The 20,657-nt window shown below is 44.5% G+C and overlaps 1 protein-coding gene across 2 annotated transcripts; it reads left to right on the top strand.

Annotated features, from left to right (window-relative positions):
• Positions 1-6,690: 6,690 nt before the first annotated feature.
• pcdh18b (protocadherin 18b) lies at positions 6,691-17,120 on the top strand. 2 transcript variants are annotated; one of them, XM_030061224.1, is made up of 4 exons: positions 6,691-9,488; positions 9,960-10,048; positions 10,559-10,728; positions 15,128-17,120. In XM_030061224.1, exons 1-4 carry the CDS (start codon positions 6,987-6,989, stop codon positions 16,078-16,080), a joined length of 3,714 nt encoding a protein of 1,237 aa, XP_029917084.1. In that variant the 5' UTR covers positions 6,691-6,986; the 3' UTR covers positions 16,081-17,120. The 2 variants fall into 2 exon arrangements, with proteins under 2 accessions (XP_029917084.1, XP_029917085.1); XM_030061225.1 differs by having other exon boundaries at positions 9,993-10,048.
• Positions 17,121-20,657: the final 3,537 nt, after the last annotated feature.

Here is a 20,657-nt window from a genome sequence, read left to right on the forward strand (position 1 = left end):
TTCGCCTAGGGCGGCACATAGGCAGAACCGCCACTGTATAGTTTATAATGTCATCATTTTCATATTTTTCTAGTCCACAAAAATCACATTTTAAGCCATTTTGAAATCAATGAACGAAATTTTATTTTAATCTGAAAAACACCGGCGTTACCAAGGCAACGCGCTTCATGCTACCTGGTGACTCCCGGCTTCTCGGCTTCAAAGACGTCACGCCGTGGGTGGTGGTTCATAGATCCCGGAAGTGCAAATATAATCGGTATTCTGAAAAAAAGGTCTGATTATTAGCCATAACGTTGTAACCACCCAAGGCAGACTCACCACGAGCTATGAGGATGTGTAACGATGGCATGTGTCCACAAGTCCCGTATAATATCAACTTTATTTTAAGAAAACACGTTTTATTTGCGATATCATATCACGGAGAAGCACTACATTACCCATAATCCTAGTGTTTATCAGCGACGTGTCTGAATTGACAGCTTTCATCAATAAAGTCAATAAAATCTAATAAAGTGCATGAAAGTTGATAATGTGCTGATATGTTACGCCATTGAACACAACCCTTTCAGTCAGCGAAACAGAGCGGGTGGACAAACCGTGGAAACACGTCAAAAATAGCACTAAAGATTTATATAGTCTATATATATTTTTTTTTTTTCATAACACATCTTTATTCGTGGTATAAACATAGGCTACATGTTACGGTTATGCTTTTGCTGTTGAAAAACTACCGTATGTATGGTTTTTAAACCTAAATTCACAATGTTTATCCTAACCCGGAAGAGGGGTACCAGAACTACAATTCGTGCAGAGTTGCAACACACAGAGCTGTCCGGCGCCATAGCTTTTGTAGTTCTAACATGTTATGTCTATTATATGAAGTGGTGATCACTAATTTTGCAATCTTAATCAAAGTTTTTGGGTGTGGGAAGAACGCCTGAATGGTCAGATTTAAATTTTTTTTTTCTTAAGATAGTGAAATCATGTTTTTTCCATGTTTTGACACTAGTCGGTGGCGCCCCCTATTGGTTTGCCATCGGACATGATAGTAGAGGTCAAGAGCTTTCCAAAAATGTTGACCCCATGTCTCTACCATATTTTGTTGCTGCACTGTAAGCCTTTAAAAGTGTCTCAGGTGGCCATATTAAGTTAATGGGAAAATCTGAAATATGAAACATTGAGTATTTTATGGGGAAAAAAAAGCTTTGAAATGGTCCAAATTGAAAAGTATGACTGTGTATATGACTAACATCAATATTCTAAATAAATTTGGCCATTAAATACCCCCTTAAAGAAGTTTGACTGATTTTATCAAGCTTGGCCCTAAAAGAGGTCTGCAGATGTACACCTGAGACAGCCTTGGCTTGGAGCACGATGAAAATCAAACTTTGTCACAGAACAACAATGAAGACATCGTTTGAAAGGTCTTGACCTATGGAGTAACATATCTCAGTGTGAGACCAGTGGGCAGTTCCTGCTCCCCACAAGTGCCCTTTGAACCTTGCACCTGAGACACTTTTAAAGGCTTACAGTGCAGCAACAAAATATGGTAGAGACATGGGGTCAACATTTTTGGAAAGCTCTTGACCTCTACTATCATGTCCGATGGCAAACCAATAGGGGGCGCCACCGACTAGTGTCAAAACATGGAAAAAACATGATTTCACTATCTTAAGAAAAAAAAAATTAAAATCTGACCATTCAGGCGTTCTTCCCACACCCAAAAACTTTGATTAAGATTGCAAAATTAGTGATCACCACTTCATATAATAGACATAACATGTTAGAACTACAAAAGCTATGGCGCCGGACAGCTCTGTGTGTTGCAACTCTGCACGAATTGTAGTTCTGGTACCCCTCTTCCGGGTTAGGATAAACATTGTGAATTTAGGTTTAAAAACCATACATACGGTAGTTTTTCAACAGCAAAAGCATAACCGTAACATGTAGCCTATGTTTATACCACGAATAAAGATGTGTTATGAAAAAAAAAAATATATATAGACTATATAAATCTTTAGTGCTATTTTTGACGTGTTTCCACGGTTTGTCCACCCGCTCTGTTTCGCTGACTGAAAGGGTTGTGTTCAATGGCGTAACATATCAGCACATTATCAACTTTCATGCACTTTATTAGATTTTATTGACTTTATTGATGAAAGCTGTCAATTCAGACACGTCGCTGATAAACACTAGGATTATGGGTAATGTAGTGCTTCTCCGTGATATGATATCGCAAATAAAACGTGTTTTCTTAAAATAAAGTTGATATTATACGGGACTTGTGGACACATGCCATCGTTACACATCCTCATAGCTCGTGGTGAGTCTGCCTTGGGTGGTTACAACGTTATGGCTAATAATCAGACCTTTTTTTCAGAATACCGATTATATTTGCACTTCCGGGATCTATGAACCACCACCCACGGCGTGACGTCTTTGAAGCCGAGAAGCCGGGAGTCACCAGGTAGCATGAAGCGCGTTGCCTTGGTAACGCCGGTGTTTTTCAGATTAAAATAAAATTTCGTTCATTGATTTCAAAATGGCTTAAAATGTGATTTTTGTGGACTAGAAAAATATGAAAATGATGACATTATAAACTATACAGTGGCGGTTCTGCCTATGTGCCGCCCTAGGCGAAATTACTGGCTTGCGCCCTTCCATGTTAGATACTACTCCTACCGGCCATGGCACCAGGCGGGCCGACCGCGGCACTGACCGCTCACCTGTCAGATCCCGCAGACCTGACCGGGTGGGCGCGGTACCAGCCGGTGCCGCGGCCGACCCGCCTGATGCAGGCCGGTGGCTTTTTTATTCAAACAAGATTTTGTCCATATAAAAAGTAGCCTATTTTCCAAAAATGGTCTTGAAAAAGAGGGGTCATCTTAAAATCAGGGTCGTCTTTTATGCGGGTCAATATGGTAGGCCTAGTCTAGAAAACTGGCGATTTTTTATTTTTTATTTTATTATTTTATTTTGATTAAATTTGCACTTCCGGGATCTATGAACTACCACCCACATGAAATTGACTTTCAGTGGACAGCGTTTGCGTGGTGGCCATACGACACGGATCCTAATTGACTTTCAGTGGACGCTGTTTCTGTGGTGGCCACACATAATTATAACAGGTTATGTGCCAGGAGCACGCAATGCGTTGTTAAGAGGTTGTGCTCATTTCACGGATTTCTGTGAGATCAGGTTGCACTAATGCCACATTCTGCCATACCCAGCTGACACTCATGCACTTGACTTGTCTTTTTCCTTTCCTTCTGCTTCTCATGGGTTTGATTTTGGCCCTATATACACTAAACCATTTGAGTTGTTTTGTCCTGCACCTGCTGCTGCTTTAAACCCCCCGGCATGAGGTTAACATAAGAGCTTGTTGATTTAAATATATATTAAAGCCACTTCAAAACGCGTCCGAAGAGGCGTATCTAAATGTATTGAGTTTAGCATCTGGGATCCTCTCACATAGAGACACACACACGCACACACACAATTCCCTCAGTGTGGCTTTGCAGCAGGGTTTTTTTTTCTGGGATTAAAGAAAGTTCTTGGCTGAAATCTGTGTAAAGTGTTGGACTTTTCTTTTGGAGAGGAAATGTGATTAGCGCGCATTCCCGACTCCGGTAATGACATTAGGGCACCGCCAGCTCCTCACCCGCAGGGGTTGGTGGTGGTGGTGATGATGGCGGGGGGGCAGGCACCGGCCCGTGGCTAACGTTGTTATACTTCACGGGACTCTTTCATCCGCGTTTTCTATTGTATTCATGCTCAGGGAGCGTGTCTGCTCCCGTGAGAGAAACCACTCCATTGTCGGTGCGCTCGGCGATAGTTTGGCACTGTAGGAGCGCACTGTGCGTAATGGTCCTGTTTATGTGTAAGTGTCTCTGCATTGCTAAGAAGAAAAATCTCCATGTGTGCTACTATACTATTTCCGTTAAATATTCCAAAAGTATGTATATACTTACTGAATATGGCTGTATCCTCTAGGTTATGGCACGAATTTGCCTTTCGCATTACAAATGTGCCATTTACAGTCCAAATGAACTTATGGTTTTATCATAATGGAGAGGAAACAAAAATATATTGGAAAGCCACATCTAAAAGGGAAATTTACATTATGACCAGTTAGCTGATAGTTTGGATATAATAAATTGGTGCACTGACCAAATGATTATAAATGGCAGTAAATACTCAGTTTTCTCACAGAAGCAGCTTTAAAGACTTTAGAGATCCCTAATATAAAAATACAGGGACTCTGTCACAGCTTTTTCAGAGGATTGAAACTACCAACTTGCCTCAGTCTCTCATTTAAAAAGATCGCCCTTAGAGCAACTCTAAAACCTACATCCTGCGAGCGCTCACCCTTGTTGAGTCATTCAGGATCTGTCTCCATCGCCTATATATGCCAGCGCCTGAATCGATGTCCATGTGTTTGCACTGAGACAGATGGCGGTGCAGAGAGCCTGTTCCCACGGGTCACTCCAGGAATTTAAAATGCAGATAAAATCCATCACAGCGATGCATCCTCTCAGAGATGCCAGCCCTCGATAATTTGCTCTATTGAAACCGATCAGCAGTTATCAGATATGGCCTGCACTTGACAGCTCTGCCGTCAAATGAAGCTTAGTGAGAATGTAGGGCCGCACAGTGCAACTCATTACTTTCCCAATGACTTGGGATAAATGGAGTCTACAAGACCTTCAGATGTGCTTTTGCCGGCCTGGCTGCACATATAAGGCTGATGAGAATACAGAAACGTTTGTTTGCTTTGAATATTTTGTACATTTTGTTACACATTTTTTTGGATGCACAGCTTAGATTAGATTTTTATATGAAGAACTGAGTGGGTTTGCTCTCCTTTCTCTTCCACTGAAGCCAATAAGCAGTTATGACATAGGCTGTGCCCTATCTAGACAGCTATGTCACCCAAATAAAGACAACCCATTGCCTCTTATTAATGCTGAATGAATGAATTGCAATAAATTGAGCCTGCAAGTCCGTTTTAAAGATTCTTTTCCCGAAGCAAATTGCAGAGGATATGGTATTAGATTTTATCTGACATTATCTGATAGCTCGGATAGAACTAATTCTTGCTTGGTGTTTCTCGACCCGTGGGGGAGGCAGGGTCTGAATAGATGGTAATTGCAGGTTTGGGTTGTCTGAGGCCCCGGCCAGATGGCCTTGTGCTCCCCCCATAAAGCTCCGGTTGCCCGGTTGTTTGCTCTCTGAGCGCCACTTTGAGTTTTCAGGGTGGTAATTTAGCCAGGATCAGGGATGTGGGTTCTATAAAACACCATTATGCATGAGTGGGGGCGGGAGGAGGTTTCTGCTATGAAAAGGACACGCATGGGGGCCAGTTGGGTAAAATGGCAAGACACTTGCCATACCTTAGCCTGAAGGGAGTCCAGGTTTGACCTTGAAGCTTTTTTTATCATTACAGAGCATTAAGTAAAACTGAGGAACCCAGATCTATTTATTTATTTATTTATTTATTTTAAATCCCATTGTGTAAACATCCAGGTCCAAACCTGTACTTCTTAAAAATTGATCACACTGACCAAGTAAGATCTCCAAACACTAGTCATTGCTCCACTGTCCCCGGTGGTAAACAATATAAGGTTCATGGACTTTGCTATTGCTCATGTGAACTGACGCCCCTGAGAAATGCACTCAGCCCTATATGTTTTTCTTTCCACTGAGCTGAATTACAGATGTACCAAGTCTATTCACGGCCATTAGCTTCCAGTATGTTTACAAATCCATAGAGCCCTCTGGATAGTCAAAGAGGAATGCTTTGCAACAGCATTTGATTTGATCGACTGATCGCGTGCCCGCTGCGTAATTGCGCATCCAGTGCGCACAAAGTAAAATAAGATAGGATAGTGAAACGATTCACTGAAAAAACGCCATAGACCTACATATATCATGGAAAAACTACAGTGATATTATAGTCATGAAAATGAAATTACGCATCACAAACATACTATACACCCCAGAAGACAATAAAAGGCTTATTATGAAGATTTTTCGTTTTAGGGTGAACACGAGTCCCACAACTCTCCGTGAGGTTTATTTGCTTCCTAATGCCATTCTCAGGGTAACAACTTCGCGTTTTACGCACGCATAACAAAGGACAGGAGTTGGCACACGTTGTGAATTGCGACCTAACAATGCAGGGCTGCTGCCGCTGGCCCTGGGTCAGTCTTTGGCTCAGTTTAAAGTAGCTGAGCTCAGAATAATTCCTCCTCTTGGCCTATTGTTGTGACACACTTTTAATACTGGGGTGTCTTCTGTTGGAGGGGGTGGGGGGCATCAATAGTCCCCCCTGTGCTGCTGAAGGAGGCCATTCTCCTGATTTAAGAGGGGAGAAGTGGGGGTGGAGGAGGAGAGGGGAGGGGGAGGGAGAGGTGGTGGTGGGGGAATGTTTTTGTGTGAGCTGATGGAAAAGAGACGCAGTTTGGGTGCGGGGCGGGCGGAGATAGACACGGGAGCGGCGACAGAGCAGAGCGCACGGAGCAGGGCGCACACGCACTCTCTCTCTCTCTCTCTCTCTCTCTCTCTCTCTCTCTCTCTCTCTCTCACACACACACACACACACACACACACACACACACACACATTCAGACACACACACACAGAACAGGGGAGAGCTGCGCCTTTTCTTTGCCCAGACATACACTCTTACTCATTCACTGACGCACACACAAGGAGCGACGGGCGTATGTGGATCTATATGCAACAGATTTGCGTCGCAGCTGCAATTTTTTGGCTTTCCAATACCCAAACAAGGACTATTTACCCCTTACATTTATCCAAATATTTATTTTCTTTTCATTTTCATCAATTTTGCAGACTTTTGGTGGACAGTGACAAACAGTGACGGATTTAACATGCCAGACTTCTGAGGAGACATATATTCTTTTTTACCCCCTGAAAATAATCTCTCTGTGGAAGTAATCGCCACAGTGTGGGTGCAGAAGATGGGGGCAAAAATGAACCAAACCAAAGGCATTATATTCTCCACGGCACTACTGAAACTACTGCTTTTGGTCACGGTTTTGCATGGCGTCACCGGTAAGACTTTGAAATATAAAGTTTATGAGGAGCAAAAAGTGGGCACAGTTATTGCACGTTTAAAGGAGGATGTAGCCGGGGTTTTATCCAAATTACCGAGTAGTCTGACCTTTCGGTTCCGCGCTATGCAACGGGGGAGTACGCCGTTTTTGTCGGTCCGGGAGGAGGACGGGGAGATCAGCATAGGGACCAAAATCGACCGGGAGAAGCTTTGCGAGAAAAACCTCAATTGCTCCATCGAATTTGACGTAGTCACCCTTCCAACGGAATACCTGCAGCTTTTCCATGTGGAGGTGGAAGTGTTGGACATTAACGACAACTCCCCGCACTTCTCCCGCGCCATCGTCCCCATCGAGATCTCCGAGAGCGCGTCCGTGGGCACGCGCATCCCGCTGGACGGCGCCGCTGACGCGGACGTCGGAGAGAACTCTCTTCACACCTACTCCCTGACTCCTAATAACTTCTTCAAGATTGATGTGAGGACCAGGACGGACGGGGCCAAGTACGCAGAGCTGGTGGTGATGAGGGAGCTGGACCGGGAGGTGCAGTCCAGCTATCAGCTGCAGCTCACGGCCTCAGATAACGGTGTGCCCCCTAAGTCCGGCTCCACTTTGCTCAAGATCAGCATCTCTGACTCCAACGACAACAGCCCAGCTTTTGATGAGCAGGCTTATGTTATCAATTTGCTGGAAAACTCCCCCCTCGGGACTCTAATCATTGATCTGAATGCCACAGATCCGGATGAGGGCACTAATGGGAAAATAGTCTACTCTTTCAGCAGCCATGTCTCACCAAAGATCTTGGAAACATTTAAGATAAACCCAGAAAATGGCCACATTACCCTTATCAAAAAAGTGGACTATGAAACCACCTCTTCTTACGAGCTGGATGTTCAGGCTCAGGATTTGGGCCCAAATTCCATCCCAGGACTTTGTAAAATTGTGGTGAAAGTGGTGGACGTGAATGACAACAAACCAGAGATCAACATCAACCTCATGACGCCTGGCAAAGAGGAGGTGGCCTACATCTCGGAGGGAGCTCCTGTGGATACTTTCATAGCCTTGGTGCGTGTTGATGACAGTGACGCGGGGCTGAACGGCGAGGTGGTGTGCCGGCTGCATGGCCATGGGCACTTCAGGCTCCAGAAGACCTATGAGAAGAACTACATGATCCTCACCAATGTCTCCCTGGATAGAGAGAAGAGGTCGGAGTACAGCCTGACAGTCATAGCAGAAGACAGGGGCTCTCCTAGCCTCTCCACCATCAAACACTTCACCGTCCAGGTCCTGGATGAAAACGACAATCCTCCCCGATTTGAGAAGAGCCGTTATGAGGTGTTTAAATCAGAGAATAACTCACCTGGGGCCTATTTGATGACAGTGGTGGCCTCAGATCCAGATCTGGGCACCAATGGACAGGTCACTTACACTATTGTAGATGGTCTGGTCCAGGGGAGCCCCATTTCCACTTATGTTACCATTGACCCATCCAATGGTGCTATCTATGCCTTACGCAGCTTTGACCATGAAGATGTCAGTCGTATTGCCTTCACCGTTCAGGCCCGTGATGGGGGGAACCCTGCACTGTCCGCCAACACCACCGTCCTGCTGACCATTCTGGATGAAAATGACAACCCGCCGGTCATCCATTCTCCCTCCCTCAGAAACCACACAGCTGAACTCCCGGTGTGGAAGTACGCCTCACCCGGTCAGCTGGTTGTCACACTCAAGGCCACCGACCGTGACGCTGGTGCCAATGGAGAGGTGAGCTGTGCCATCATTGGCGGCAATGAGGACGGGCTGTTTGTGATGGACACGCGACGTTGTGAGCTCCGGACCAATGCAAGCCTGGAGCAGGCTCCTAGGGATGTGATGGAGATCAGGGTGGAGGTGCAGGACAGGGGCACCAGCCGGCTGACCACAGGGGCGCTCCTGAGGCTCTCCTTGCAGGAGAACATGGACATCCTTCCCCCTCTGCACCCTACAGGCTCCAGCCAGGTCCCCCTTGACCTCTCACTCATTGTCATCATCTCCCTGGGTGCCGTCTGCGCCCTGCTGCTCATTGTAATGGTGATGTTTGCCACTGCCCGCTGCAGCCGCGAGAAGAAGGACCCAAGACACAATTATAACTGTCGCGTGGCGGAGAACAGCTACCAGAACCACCCTAAAAAGCCTGCCAGGCAGATCCACAAGGCAGACATTACTCTGGTTCCGACCGTCAATGGGACTCTTCCCGTCCGGGCCCACCCACGCTCCCCCTCGGCTTCTCCTGCGCCCGAGAGGGGCACCCTGGGGAGCAGGCAGAGCCATCATAGCCGCCAGTCTCTCAACAGCCTGGTTACAATTTCCTCCAATCATGTGCCAGAGAACTTTGCACTGGAGCTGGCCCATGCCACGCCTCCTGTAGAGGTAAGACACCATGAGAGAGAAAGAGATGAATGTGACATGAATGTTTTTGGTTAGTTTTCCCTAAGCTGTTCCCCGTTTTCTGCTAAATTTAGTGTCACCAAGTGATTACTGTCTTGCTATTTAGTTATGCACATCTTATAAAGCCACTTGTTACTGTACACAAATTAAGCTCTGTCTTCAAAGATAATGTTTTCTTGTCCTATATTCAGTATTTGTTCTTAATTTGTCCCTTGCCCCAATATTCTGTTATCTTCAGCCCTTTGTGTCATATTTTTGTTGACCATCGTTTCAGCCACAAAGTCACCTCATACCCCCGCCCCCCGCCCCCCCCCCCCCCGCGCCCCTCCCACATTGTCGTGTGGCCTTGCTTGTTTGACTCCATCACTATTCATTTTCCCCTCTTCATTTTTTCCTTTTATTTTTTGTCTTTTCTTTCTTTTTTGTCTTCTTTTTATTCTCCTTGGATTGTAGCAAGTCTCACAGCTTCTGTCCATGCTCCATCAGGGCCAGTACCAGCCACGACCAAGCTTCAGAGGCAACAAATACACCAGGAGCTACAGGTAAACAAGGCTTTCACAGAAACACATGCACCGTGATTGTATCCAAAGCTATCGCTGATCGGCATTCATTGGAAAAATGCCTGACGAGCTCCAAAAAGGTTGAAATGTTTCTAGAAATAAACACAAAGGGAGCAGTGAGCAGTGGATATCCTGTTTCTCATTTGTCATCAAATAGATATATCACACTGCTGTAAAGTCATGGAGAAATATTTTCCACATTATTTTGTTGGATGTCTGTACATTCGCATGCTCTCTTTTACCCGTATACTGTAGCCTTGTGGTGAAGAGTCAAACTGTAACCTCAATAACTTCATATTTCTTTGCATTTGCATAATTGTATGCAAAACCTCCTCTGCAGAGCACTCTCTCTCCCTCTCCGTGCGTCTTATTATCCATCAACATTATGGCAGAAGTCCTTAACCGTTTGACGATATTATGTCCGATGATCAAGCAATCCTGGTTTTTAAATTGAACCCAAATCTTATATTTTTTCTTTCTTTCTCTTTCCAGATATGCCCTAAATGAGATGGATAAGTTCAGTCTGAAGGATAGTGGTCGTGGAGACAGTGAGGCTGGGGACAGCGACTATGAGCCCGGCAGGGAGTCGCCCATGGATAGACTCCTGGGTGAGGGCTTTACTGAGCTTTACGCCCCTGATGGCCAACACAGAGCGCATGCAGGTACACCCCCCTCACCACCACCATCATTATCACCACACCCCTATCCACCCACCCACAATCCTCCTTTCACATCCTATCATTCCTTACCTTTGGTCAGCCCTCTCTGCTTACCTTCTAACAATCCTAAATTCAATTTCAAACCCACTTATGTCCATTAAATTCCTAGTGACAAAGTGGATCAAAGACCGATTGCAACAAGATACTGTTAGGTTAAGCAATAAATTATTACTAATAGGACACCAAAGTGTCAGCTTAGATGTAGCATTAGTCCTGAACTGGCTCTGGTGTGGATTTGTTTGAAGATAGGGCTTCCAAATAGATTTGTGCTGATCTTTGCGTGACATTTATTTTAAGTCAGTTGTAAACTGGCACACAGAGAAATAAAACTGGAACTGAAAATCATTGTTTAGAGTGATGTCATGAACCTTTTCTGGTTCCACACAGAAGCTTTCACACCATGCTTCTTTAAAGATCCATTGCTTTAGATGGTTCTAAGGAGCCTCAAAGATCCATAAACAACATTTTTTTGAGGAACCAGAAATGTTTTTTCAAAGGAGAAAGAAGAGAAAATGTATAGAAAGAAAGATAAAGATGCCAGCCAGAACCAAAAATAGTTCTTTATACCGGTGCTATAGCGGAATCATTTCTGATCCCACAAGGGAACCTTTCAGATCACCATTCTGAAGAACTGTTCATCAAATTCTGTAAAGAATCACCAAAGGTGCTTCAAAGACCCATCAAAAAAGTTCTTAGAGGTGGTGGTGAAATGGTTCTTCAGAAGCCTTTAACCAAAGAAAGATAACAAGCCTTTTTCAAATTAGATCTTGTTGGAACCAGTTGGTTTAGCCAAGAACCCCTTTTAAATGTTTTTTTTCCCATATGAAGAACCTTTTGCTATAATGAAGTGGTTCTTTAGTAGCTTATGGCTCAACATGGAACTTCACAGGCATTTAGAAGTATTATTTTTCTGTGTGCAGGCTAAGATACTGCCATAACCACTTGATGGGCAAAACATTGTTTTCCCTTGATTTTTGGCAGTGCAAGAAAGGGCGCTTCCAGTTGTGTTACTGAGGCATCTTCCCAGATGTCTCAGCTGATTTTCCTTTTGAGCCACTCCTCCCTGTTGTCACACTGCATGAAGTTCACATCATTTCCATGTTTGGCTCCAATGAGCACTAACTCCAACTGCTTGTTAAACATTGATCAACCATATCTAGGTCTCAACGGAAGGAATACTGTACCAAAACAGCAACCCATACTCAGCCTAGCAAACCTGTAGAAATCCTGGCAGATTTCACTGACTGATTGACTGTAGCTGGATATTCTTGGTCTCACCACACCTTCACACAATCCTAAATTTCTAAGTCTCTCATGCCTGCCTCAGTCATCATCACACAAGTTGCAAGCTGCTGCATCTCCTTTTATCACACCATCCCTCTCCTCCCGTAGCTCTCCTTTCTCTCCAGCCACCTTCCCACACAGCCATCACTCAACACAGCAATTGAGCTACATCCCAATTAAAGTCGACCCAGACGGGCAGACAATCTCATCACTAACACCTCCTCCCTCCTCCCTCTCCGGCTCGTACCGAAGCTGTGCTCGTTAGTCACTCTCCTCTTTCCCACCTCAAACCTTCGCTTTCAGCCGTCCAAACTGAAGCCCTCGTGCTCTCCTGATGAAAAGGCAGCGTTTAATTGCCATGTGACGCGTAGTTGCTATGGAGCCGACTTGGAGTTGCGCTCGTGATTAGGTACTGCAGAGCGTAATTACATCTCGAGCCTCACCTTTCTCCTTCTGCATGCTCACCCTGTCTACCGCCCCCATGCCCGGTGCATCATGGGTGACTTTTCTAGCAGTGTTTAGCTGGTGCCCTGTCATTATGGCAGGATCGGGTGTCTCCACTTGAGGGGACGATGAGCACTTTGTTGCACGCTTTGCATGTACCCATGCTTAGAGAATGTATATAGTTCCAGAAAGTGTATCTGTAAGCCTTTATATCCATTTAAGACCTATTCAAAACAAGCACTGAGAGTTTAGACCAGACACCAGATAACTCTTAAACCTTGATTTTCCCTTAAATTTCCCATTAAGCAACAAAGTTAGAAAAAAAATCCATGTTGCAGGACATGCTGTGTATCTCACATCCATACTGTGTATCTGCTGGTTGCAGTTTCACTGAAGCTCCATCACACTTACATTGAGTGAAATATTCAAAGCCCAGATGTGATTGTTTTATGGCCGCAGCATCACATCTACATGTGAAAGGATGTACGTGTCTTGTGCATCATTTTAGACACATTTCTCTTGGATTCAACAGGGCATATTTGAAATCTTTAGACACCTTGGGATCTCCACTAGAATTTAACTTAAAGTGCTGAAGTTGAACAAACCTCAGCTGTGCAGCAATGACAAACCCACCTGCAGTTACAGCTTAGTTTAAGATGTGTATGTGAGCCTGTCCTCAAAGCAGTTGGTACGTTATTCTTGCATCAAATGTCTACCAAAAAGACTGACCTCACTTATGACACTGAAAGTGTTTTTAAGCAACATTAAGGACATTTTGGGCCACTGAAATGTTTTTGGCACTCTGTGTCTTCGATGTAAGTAGTCCTCTTATCCACGGACACCGATGTAGGCCGGAGTGCTGAAAACATTTTGCCCATCATAAAATAAAGATCACTTAAAAATATCCACACTGACGGCTCTGTTGCAGAGAGAATGAGGAGTGAAGTGTTGTCACATTCAGGCAGGAGTGGGGGAGGACACAAGGAAGACACAGAAAAAGGTTTTCAAAGGCTCAACCGACTATTCCAAATGGGTAAAACACGCCTTTTGGAGTCTTACTCCCAGTTTAGTCTTGTGATGTCTCTCACTGCCAACATCGCTGACTCCTCGTCTTTCACTCTGTTATTCCCCTGCTCCTTGGATAACAGTGCCCTCCCTCTGCCTTTTATCAGCCAATAGCTGGGCCGAGGGAATGAAAGTGTTTGTTTTTTGATAAAATCAAATAAAAGAAAAGCTCTCAAGTAAACACAGTAATGACAGGGGAGGCTGGCAAGCTATATAGCACCACAGTCTAGTAAACCAGGCTGATAGCTGGTAAGATAATTCAGAATCAGTGAAGTAAATAACTTTGTGGGTTAGTCAAGTAAATCAGTCAGTAAAGTCAGCTCAAATGATATTGCTCTGTCTGTCAGGCATGCAGTTGCTGCATGAAGTTAATGTTTGCCTGGAACTCCATTTCTTTTTTCTTTCTTTTTTCTTTTTTATGCACAAATCATTTGGGTTAAATCTTTCATTTTTTTCACCCTTTCATCAGCAAGGCACCCAATCTGCTGTTTTTTTTTCCTCCCTTCCAGTGCACCCAAATGCACTTTTCATCTGCTCTAAGATGTATTATAAATGTTCCTTTCATGTTAATGAGGGGATAATGAAGTCCCTCAATAGCACGACTGAAAAGCGCCGCGCTCCTTTAATGAAGGCTTTAAGTTGGCATATTTGATTTGTCTAATTTATTCTTCAGAGATTTGCTATTTGAAGATTTAATATTGAAAAGAGCGACTTGAAAGGGAAAAATGCAGGGCTTTTAGAGGAGGAGTTATTTTGAATGGGTAACAGGCATTGATCTGGCTTGCTGAATTGTCCCTCCATGGTAAATACATTGGAAGGTAGCAGGCAGCGCTCCTGCAGAGAGCCTTTCAGACTAATTAGGGCAGATTTCCACCATGTTTCCAGAGACAGAGCAGCAAAAACACCTAGAGAGAGGCAGTCAAATATTAGCTCGATGGAAACAGACACAACTGACAAGCCTTTATTCGCCACATCATTCTCTCTCTGTCTTTCATTTCTCATCGGCTTTGTGTTGTCTTGTTCAAACAGGGTAGATTTTCTATGTACATACAAGATTTTGGATACTGGTTCTCTGTTAATATTGTGCACATATACACAATACAGCCAGTATGCAGTGGTTTTCAAATTGGGGTCCGGGGACTCCCAAGGTCCTTGAGGGTGTTCCACGGGGTCCTCAGCAAAGTTATTAATTTCATTTTGGTGTAAATGCTTGTGAAACTCAGTCTGAACACAGCCTTGTTTAAACACAAGAAATCTGATCCAGCATCACTGATCTGACCTTTAAATATATCATTTCAGTATTTCAGTATTTACTTTTTGAGGCAATGTTCTGGTGATTTTTATGCTAATCATTTTGTACTACATATTTTTGAAAGAAATCGAGTGATGGTCCCCATAAAACAATGACAAGCAATCAGTCCTTTCTTTGTTGTTCTCTTTTCTAGACACATTTTGAAGTATTGGGAATGTGGCATCAGTGTCTGTCGCTGCAAAATACCTTTGGTTTTTGGAATTGCTGAGTAATGCCGATGTTTCTCTCTCTATCTAGCAATGAGGCTGTGCACAGAGGAATGTCGTGTCCTGGGTCACTCAGATCAGTGCTGGATGCCTCCGCTGGCCTCCCCAGCCTCATCCTCCTCTGACTACCGCAGCAACCTCTACATCCCTGGGGAAGAGGCCCGCCAACCCAGCGACCCAGCACAGGACAAAGCCCCCCAGCCCTGCACTGACACTGGCCCCACCCGCAACCAGAGCTTCTCTACTTTTGGCAAAGACCCCAGCGGTGAAGAGGGGGGTGAGGAGGAAAGGGGAGTGGACGGTGGAGGTGACGGAGGAGACGAGGACTTGTGCGGGACCACGTCCTTGCTGTCAGAGATGAGCAGTGTGTTCCAGCGGCTGCTGCCTCAGTCGCTAGATGCGTATGCCCAGGTCAACGAGACCCAGAAGGGGACTAGTGTCAGTGGGGTGGGGGTCCCCATGACAGGATCTCTGGATCGCAGGAGGGGCCACCTCCCCGGCAAACCCAGCCCCTCAGTCCACCAGCAAGGTGTAGCAGCCTGGGCGGCTAACACTCACTTCCAGAATCCGGGCAGCAGCATTGGCCCTTCTGGGCACCACCAGAATGGCAGCTACCACACCCTGAAACCCAACACCAAGCTCAGCTCCCAGAGCCACAAGAGTTCGCCGGCGCCTAAAAACAGCCCCCAAAACAGCAGCCAGACCCCCAAACCCCACAACAGCCCACTGCTCACTGCACTAGTCAGCCCCACTTTGGTGCAGCCTTCCCCGGCCCCAGTGCCGGTGGCTGTACCCCTGCCCGGGCCTTCCTCCAAATGGCTGCCGGCCATGGAAGAAATCCCCGAGAACTACGAGGAGGATGACTTCGACTCGGTACTCGGTCACCTTCAGGGCAAACGCAGCGACAGCAGACACGAGCTGATGGACGCCAGCGAGCTGGTGGCCGAGATCAACAAACTGTTACAGGATGTCCGGCAGAGCTAGACTTCCTGCTCGTGTTTACTAATTCACCACCCACTGACTGCTGATTTTTAAATTTCACCACAGAATTCAGGCGAAGGAGTCTGGGTGGCAAAAGAGGAAAGAAAAACCATAGAAACTAAATGGAGTACAACTGTCTTTCCCATTCGAATCAACATATCAAGGTGGTCGGAATGGCAGCCACTTTTCTGTGTATTACTGCTATGGTACCAGACTAAATTCCATCTAAAATCTATTTCTGGTGAGTCACCGTGAGAAGGTTTGCAGCATGGACCCAAGTACTGGAAAGACACGCCGTGATTCCGGTGATGTCTGTTAGCCATTCCAAGTTAACAAACACTTGTATAGCTTGTCACTTGCGTCAGATTTCAGTTGAGTTTTGACAGTTGTCCGAGTGCTTGTGTAACACAGCAGGAAAAATTTAAATGTTCACAATTATTTTATTAATTTATGCGTCAAGGTTACACATCACAACATCTGTAAAGTTCTCAAGCAAGTGAGACACACTTCTTCTTCTTCTTCGCCTTCCTAACTTGTCATCATGGCAAAAACTAAAATCGCCAGTTTGTTCTGTACTGGCCAAATGACCACGACAAACAGATCAGCGACCGCTCTACTCCATTCAGGTTCTGTGAGAAAAACAACTGAAATAAAAAGATAAAAAACAGAGACCTGCAATTGTCGTTAAAGTTGCATTTCTAATGTAATTGTGTTTTGTGAATGCTAAATATCCAAAAAATTGTTTGTAATTGCTGGTTTGGTACACAATGTACACTATGTGACTGTATTTATCTTTGTATTTTAAAAATACATTTGTATTCTTATATTTATAAAAAAGTGTATATAAACTTAATCAGAATTCTATTTTTATATTTCGAATGCATGTTAAGTACAAAAAAGCTGAATCAAGACTTTGACATGCGATTGACATTCTACATATTTAAATGGTCTTTTGTATTGTGAATTGTTTTTTTATTTGTCACTATAATATGTATACATGAATATATTAATGGACACTTGTCTTTGTGGATTATTGTGGGGAAGGGGACAGTACACAAATAAAAATGGTAACACAAATGTAACTCAGTCTATGTTTTATGTTTGACTTAGACCATGTTAGAGGAGCTGTCTGTGGTCTTATTGGGTATAAAGACCATTATGAGCATTAGGGATTAAATATTGTAATAACTGGCAGTGGCTACCACATACCTTTTTAAGTCTAAGTGATTTTACAAGTAAACAAACACCTTAATTCTATATTGGCTTATAGAAAACCTTTTTAAGTTTTTGTTTAATGTAAATGAAATGAAGATCTGCTAAAAAACACACAAAAAATCATTAATCATCACAGTTCCCTTGTGGTGATATCACTTACTATAATGAACACTATAAATTTGCCTTGTATATATTCATGTCAGCCTAAAAGTAGTCAATAAAATCAATTCCCTCAAATGAAAAGATGCAGAGAGATGGAGTATAAGACAGTTTACCCCAAACTACAAAATGAGTAAACCCATATTTTTCCACTAGATCTTCAAATTTGTGATCCTGTTTTCCCTTTGTTTGTATGAGCAAGGCTTTGGGTATTTCCAAAAGCAATAAACTGCTTGCTGTAGCCGAGAAAAGACTGAGAAGTTCTGCATTCAGTCAGCACTCTCCGAATCGCTTTAATTCACAAAACAAGGGGATAAAACTTGGATCCCAATGGTTGCCGTCTCATAGTCGATGGGTTGGAATCTGCTGTGGAAGCAGATGGAAATAGCTGCTGTGAAGAGAGGGAGAGAGACAGAGAGAGGTGTTGAGTGAGCTTCACCGAGGGGTTTTGATTTGATGGAGAGCCCCCACCTCCCCTCACTCATCCCCCTCCCTCTTCTCATTGCCTTAACAGAGGTGAGGAGAGCCTGCTAGATAATGGGTGACACCTAGAGGTTCACCATGTGCACTGTAAACCAGCACTTACCACTATTACCACTACTACTACCATGCCTCTACCTAACCAGAGAGGGGGGAAAGAGAGACCAAACAGAGCCCCCTAGAGGACGAATTACCACACTACAGCTTGCTGGGACAGAATTGGGAGCTGGACTCAGTGCAATGAATGAATCTCCCACCCCTGCAGTCACAATAAAGCTCGCCTGCAGGAGGCTGATGGACTCAGTTATTCTGCATGTAGAAATAAATAAAATGAACTCAAGGGCGCAGTGCGTGGAAACATATTTACATGTTTGGTTTGGGATGCAGTTCACCATTGATTTTGTGTGTACCTGTACTTAAGTCTTGCTTCCTCTGAATAGATGTTGTCAAAAAGGTATAAAAAGAAGAAAATCCTTTAAAGTGGACATTTAACAGATACCAAGGGTTCATGAACTGGATATATGAATGTTACACAAATACATAACTAATGCACATATTAAAGCACCATACCGGCGATTTTGAATGTTTACATTGCAACAAACCATTCTGCAAATCATGTGAGGGCACCAAAGATTTCACAACATATGATCAAAATCCTAATTTCTAAATATAAAACTTTGGTTCAAACACCCACCATGAATATTTTACTACACATTCCACACGGCACATACAGCACACATCACTTAATTCCAAACATGAAAGTAACTACCTCATGGTAAGAGTGATTTTTCAGTATTTTGTAGTCCTGAAGTAGAAACTAGGGATGGTTCTTGACCTTATTGAGAAAAATGTTCTTTTAATCATAAAACAACAAACAACAACAACAACAACAACAACAACAAAATAATGGCTACATCGGTTTCACCCACTGAAAATTTGCAGCCAGTCAGGGCGTTGCCTACTGAGTACGTGCCACTAGGACTGTATAAAAGGCCATCAGCCTTACCATCTGCATCCTCCAACCTCTTCAAAGAGTGGTGAAGAGGTGAATGGGTCTGCAGGTCGAGGTTTCTGCCTGTGCTTACAGGAATAGTGTTACAGTGTCATAGCCTTGGTTCTAATTCACACAGATTCCACCCTGTATTGGACTCTTTGGGTACTGTGGGTGCAGCTCAATGAATGTACACCCTTTCACAATATGTCACCAGACATCCAGTACCCTGCCAAAGGCCAGCTGTAGGTGAGTCACTGAGGCCACCCTACTTCCATTAACTTAGACTGCTTAAGTGGGGAAGTAAGGGGCCCAATTCAACCCAGCTGACATTTTTAATATTTGGAATCATGGGCCTAACCTCACAAGGGTCACACAAACCACTGCCTGCACACCTCAATCACCTGAGTCATCATGTAGTGTAGGAGCATGCCAGAGTATATTGCCAGTCAAGGGTCAGGGTTAACACAGCTAACACACACCCCACCCTTTTCACAAAACTTGAGTTGCTGTAGCACAGACCCTGAAAACTAGCCCAAAATGTTGGTGCAGGGGCCTGAGTGTGTGTGGGGCTGTCTCTCTGGTCACGCAGGGGCCATCTGTATGGTACGTCCTTTGGGTTGGCATGATGAGTGGCAGCAGCAGCATTGGATGGCGCCCTACCCCGACCACTCTCTTCTCCTCATCATAGCATTCCTGTGTGGCACATCATCGCGGTGAATCTCTCTGGGAGTCGGCACGAGCAGCACATGACTGCTCAACTGAGTCTTCTCCTCCAGACGTTTGAAGCACTGAGTGATGGATGAGATATCTCCAAAGGGGGCCTTGGCTGCGATGGGGACACCCAGGAGACTTTGGGTGTCCCCAATGGACAGACCCATCCGGCCAAGACTGCCTTCATCTCCCTGCCCTTTCTGGACATTTGACAACACGTTGAGGCATCCTGGTGGGAGCCTTTGAAGACCAAGGGACCATAGTAAAAGTCAACGTAACTGTTTTATCAACCAACATGCTCTAAGTTAATTCCGTGGCACATCAAGCCTTTCTTGAATTCTATTTAATATATGCTTCCTCACAGCATACATTGTGGAATAAGATATGAATCTACTCTGTCCACGTCTGGGATATAGGTTGAATCACTGCTGCATTGTAGGTCTGATCAAAGCAGCCAGGCAGAATTAGGCATAGGGCTGAGAGCTACAGGGATGAAAAAAATTAATGAAAATATAATTGCAGCAATCAATCTGGTCTTTCCGACTCAGCTCCACGGAACCTGCGCTTGTCCTCCACACACCCACTTTCTCTCTCTCTCTCTCTCTCTCCCTTTCTCTCTCTTCCTTTTCCTCTACCTCTGCATTGTGAGGCTTCTCTCTCTTGAAACAGAGATATAGATAGTGAGTTGAAGAAGGAGAGCGAGCGCTAGAGAGAGCGAGAGAGAGAAAGAGACAGAGAGAGAGAGAGAGAGAGAGAGAGAGAGAGAACAGAGGGAGAGAAGCCATAGAGTGAGATAGAAAAACAGTGCGAGAGTGAGAGACTAAGGTAGTGAGAAGCGAGAGAGCCTGTTGTTGTGTTTCGGCTTTTCATGCGGTAAGCCCTTCTCTCTCCACAACACTGCTTTGCATAGCCCTCCTTACACACATACACACACACACACACACACACACACACATACACACACCTTGTCTGCTATCTCGTCAGTGCAGATCCCTTCAGCGACAGCAGGAATGAAGCCACC

Source organism: Myripristis murdjan, chromosome 10 (genome assembly GCF_902150065.1).
Source record: "Myripristis murdjan chromosome 10, fMyrMur1.1, whole genome shotgun sequence".
Lineage (NCBI taxonomy): Eukaryota > Metazoa > Chordata > Actinopteri > Holocentriformes > Holocentridae > Myripristis > Myripristis murdjan.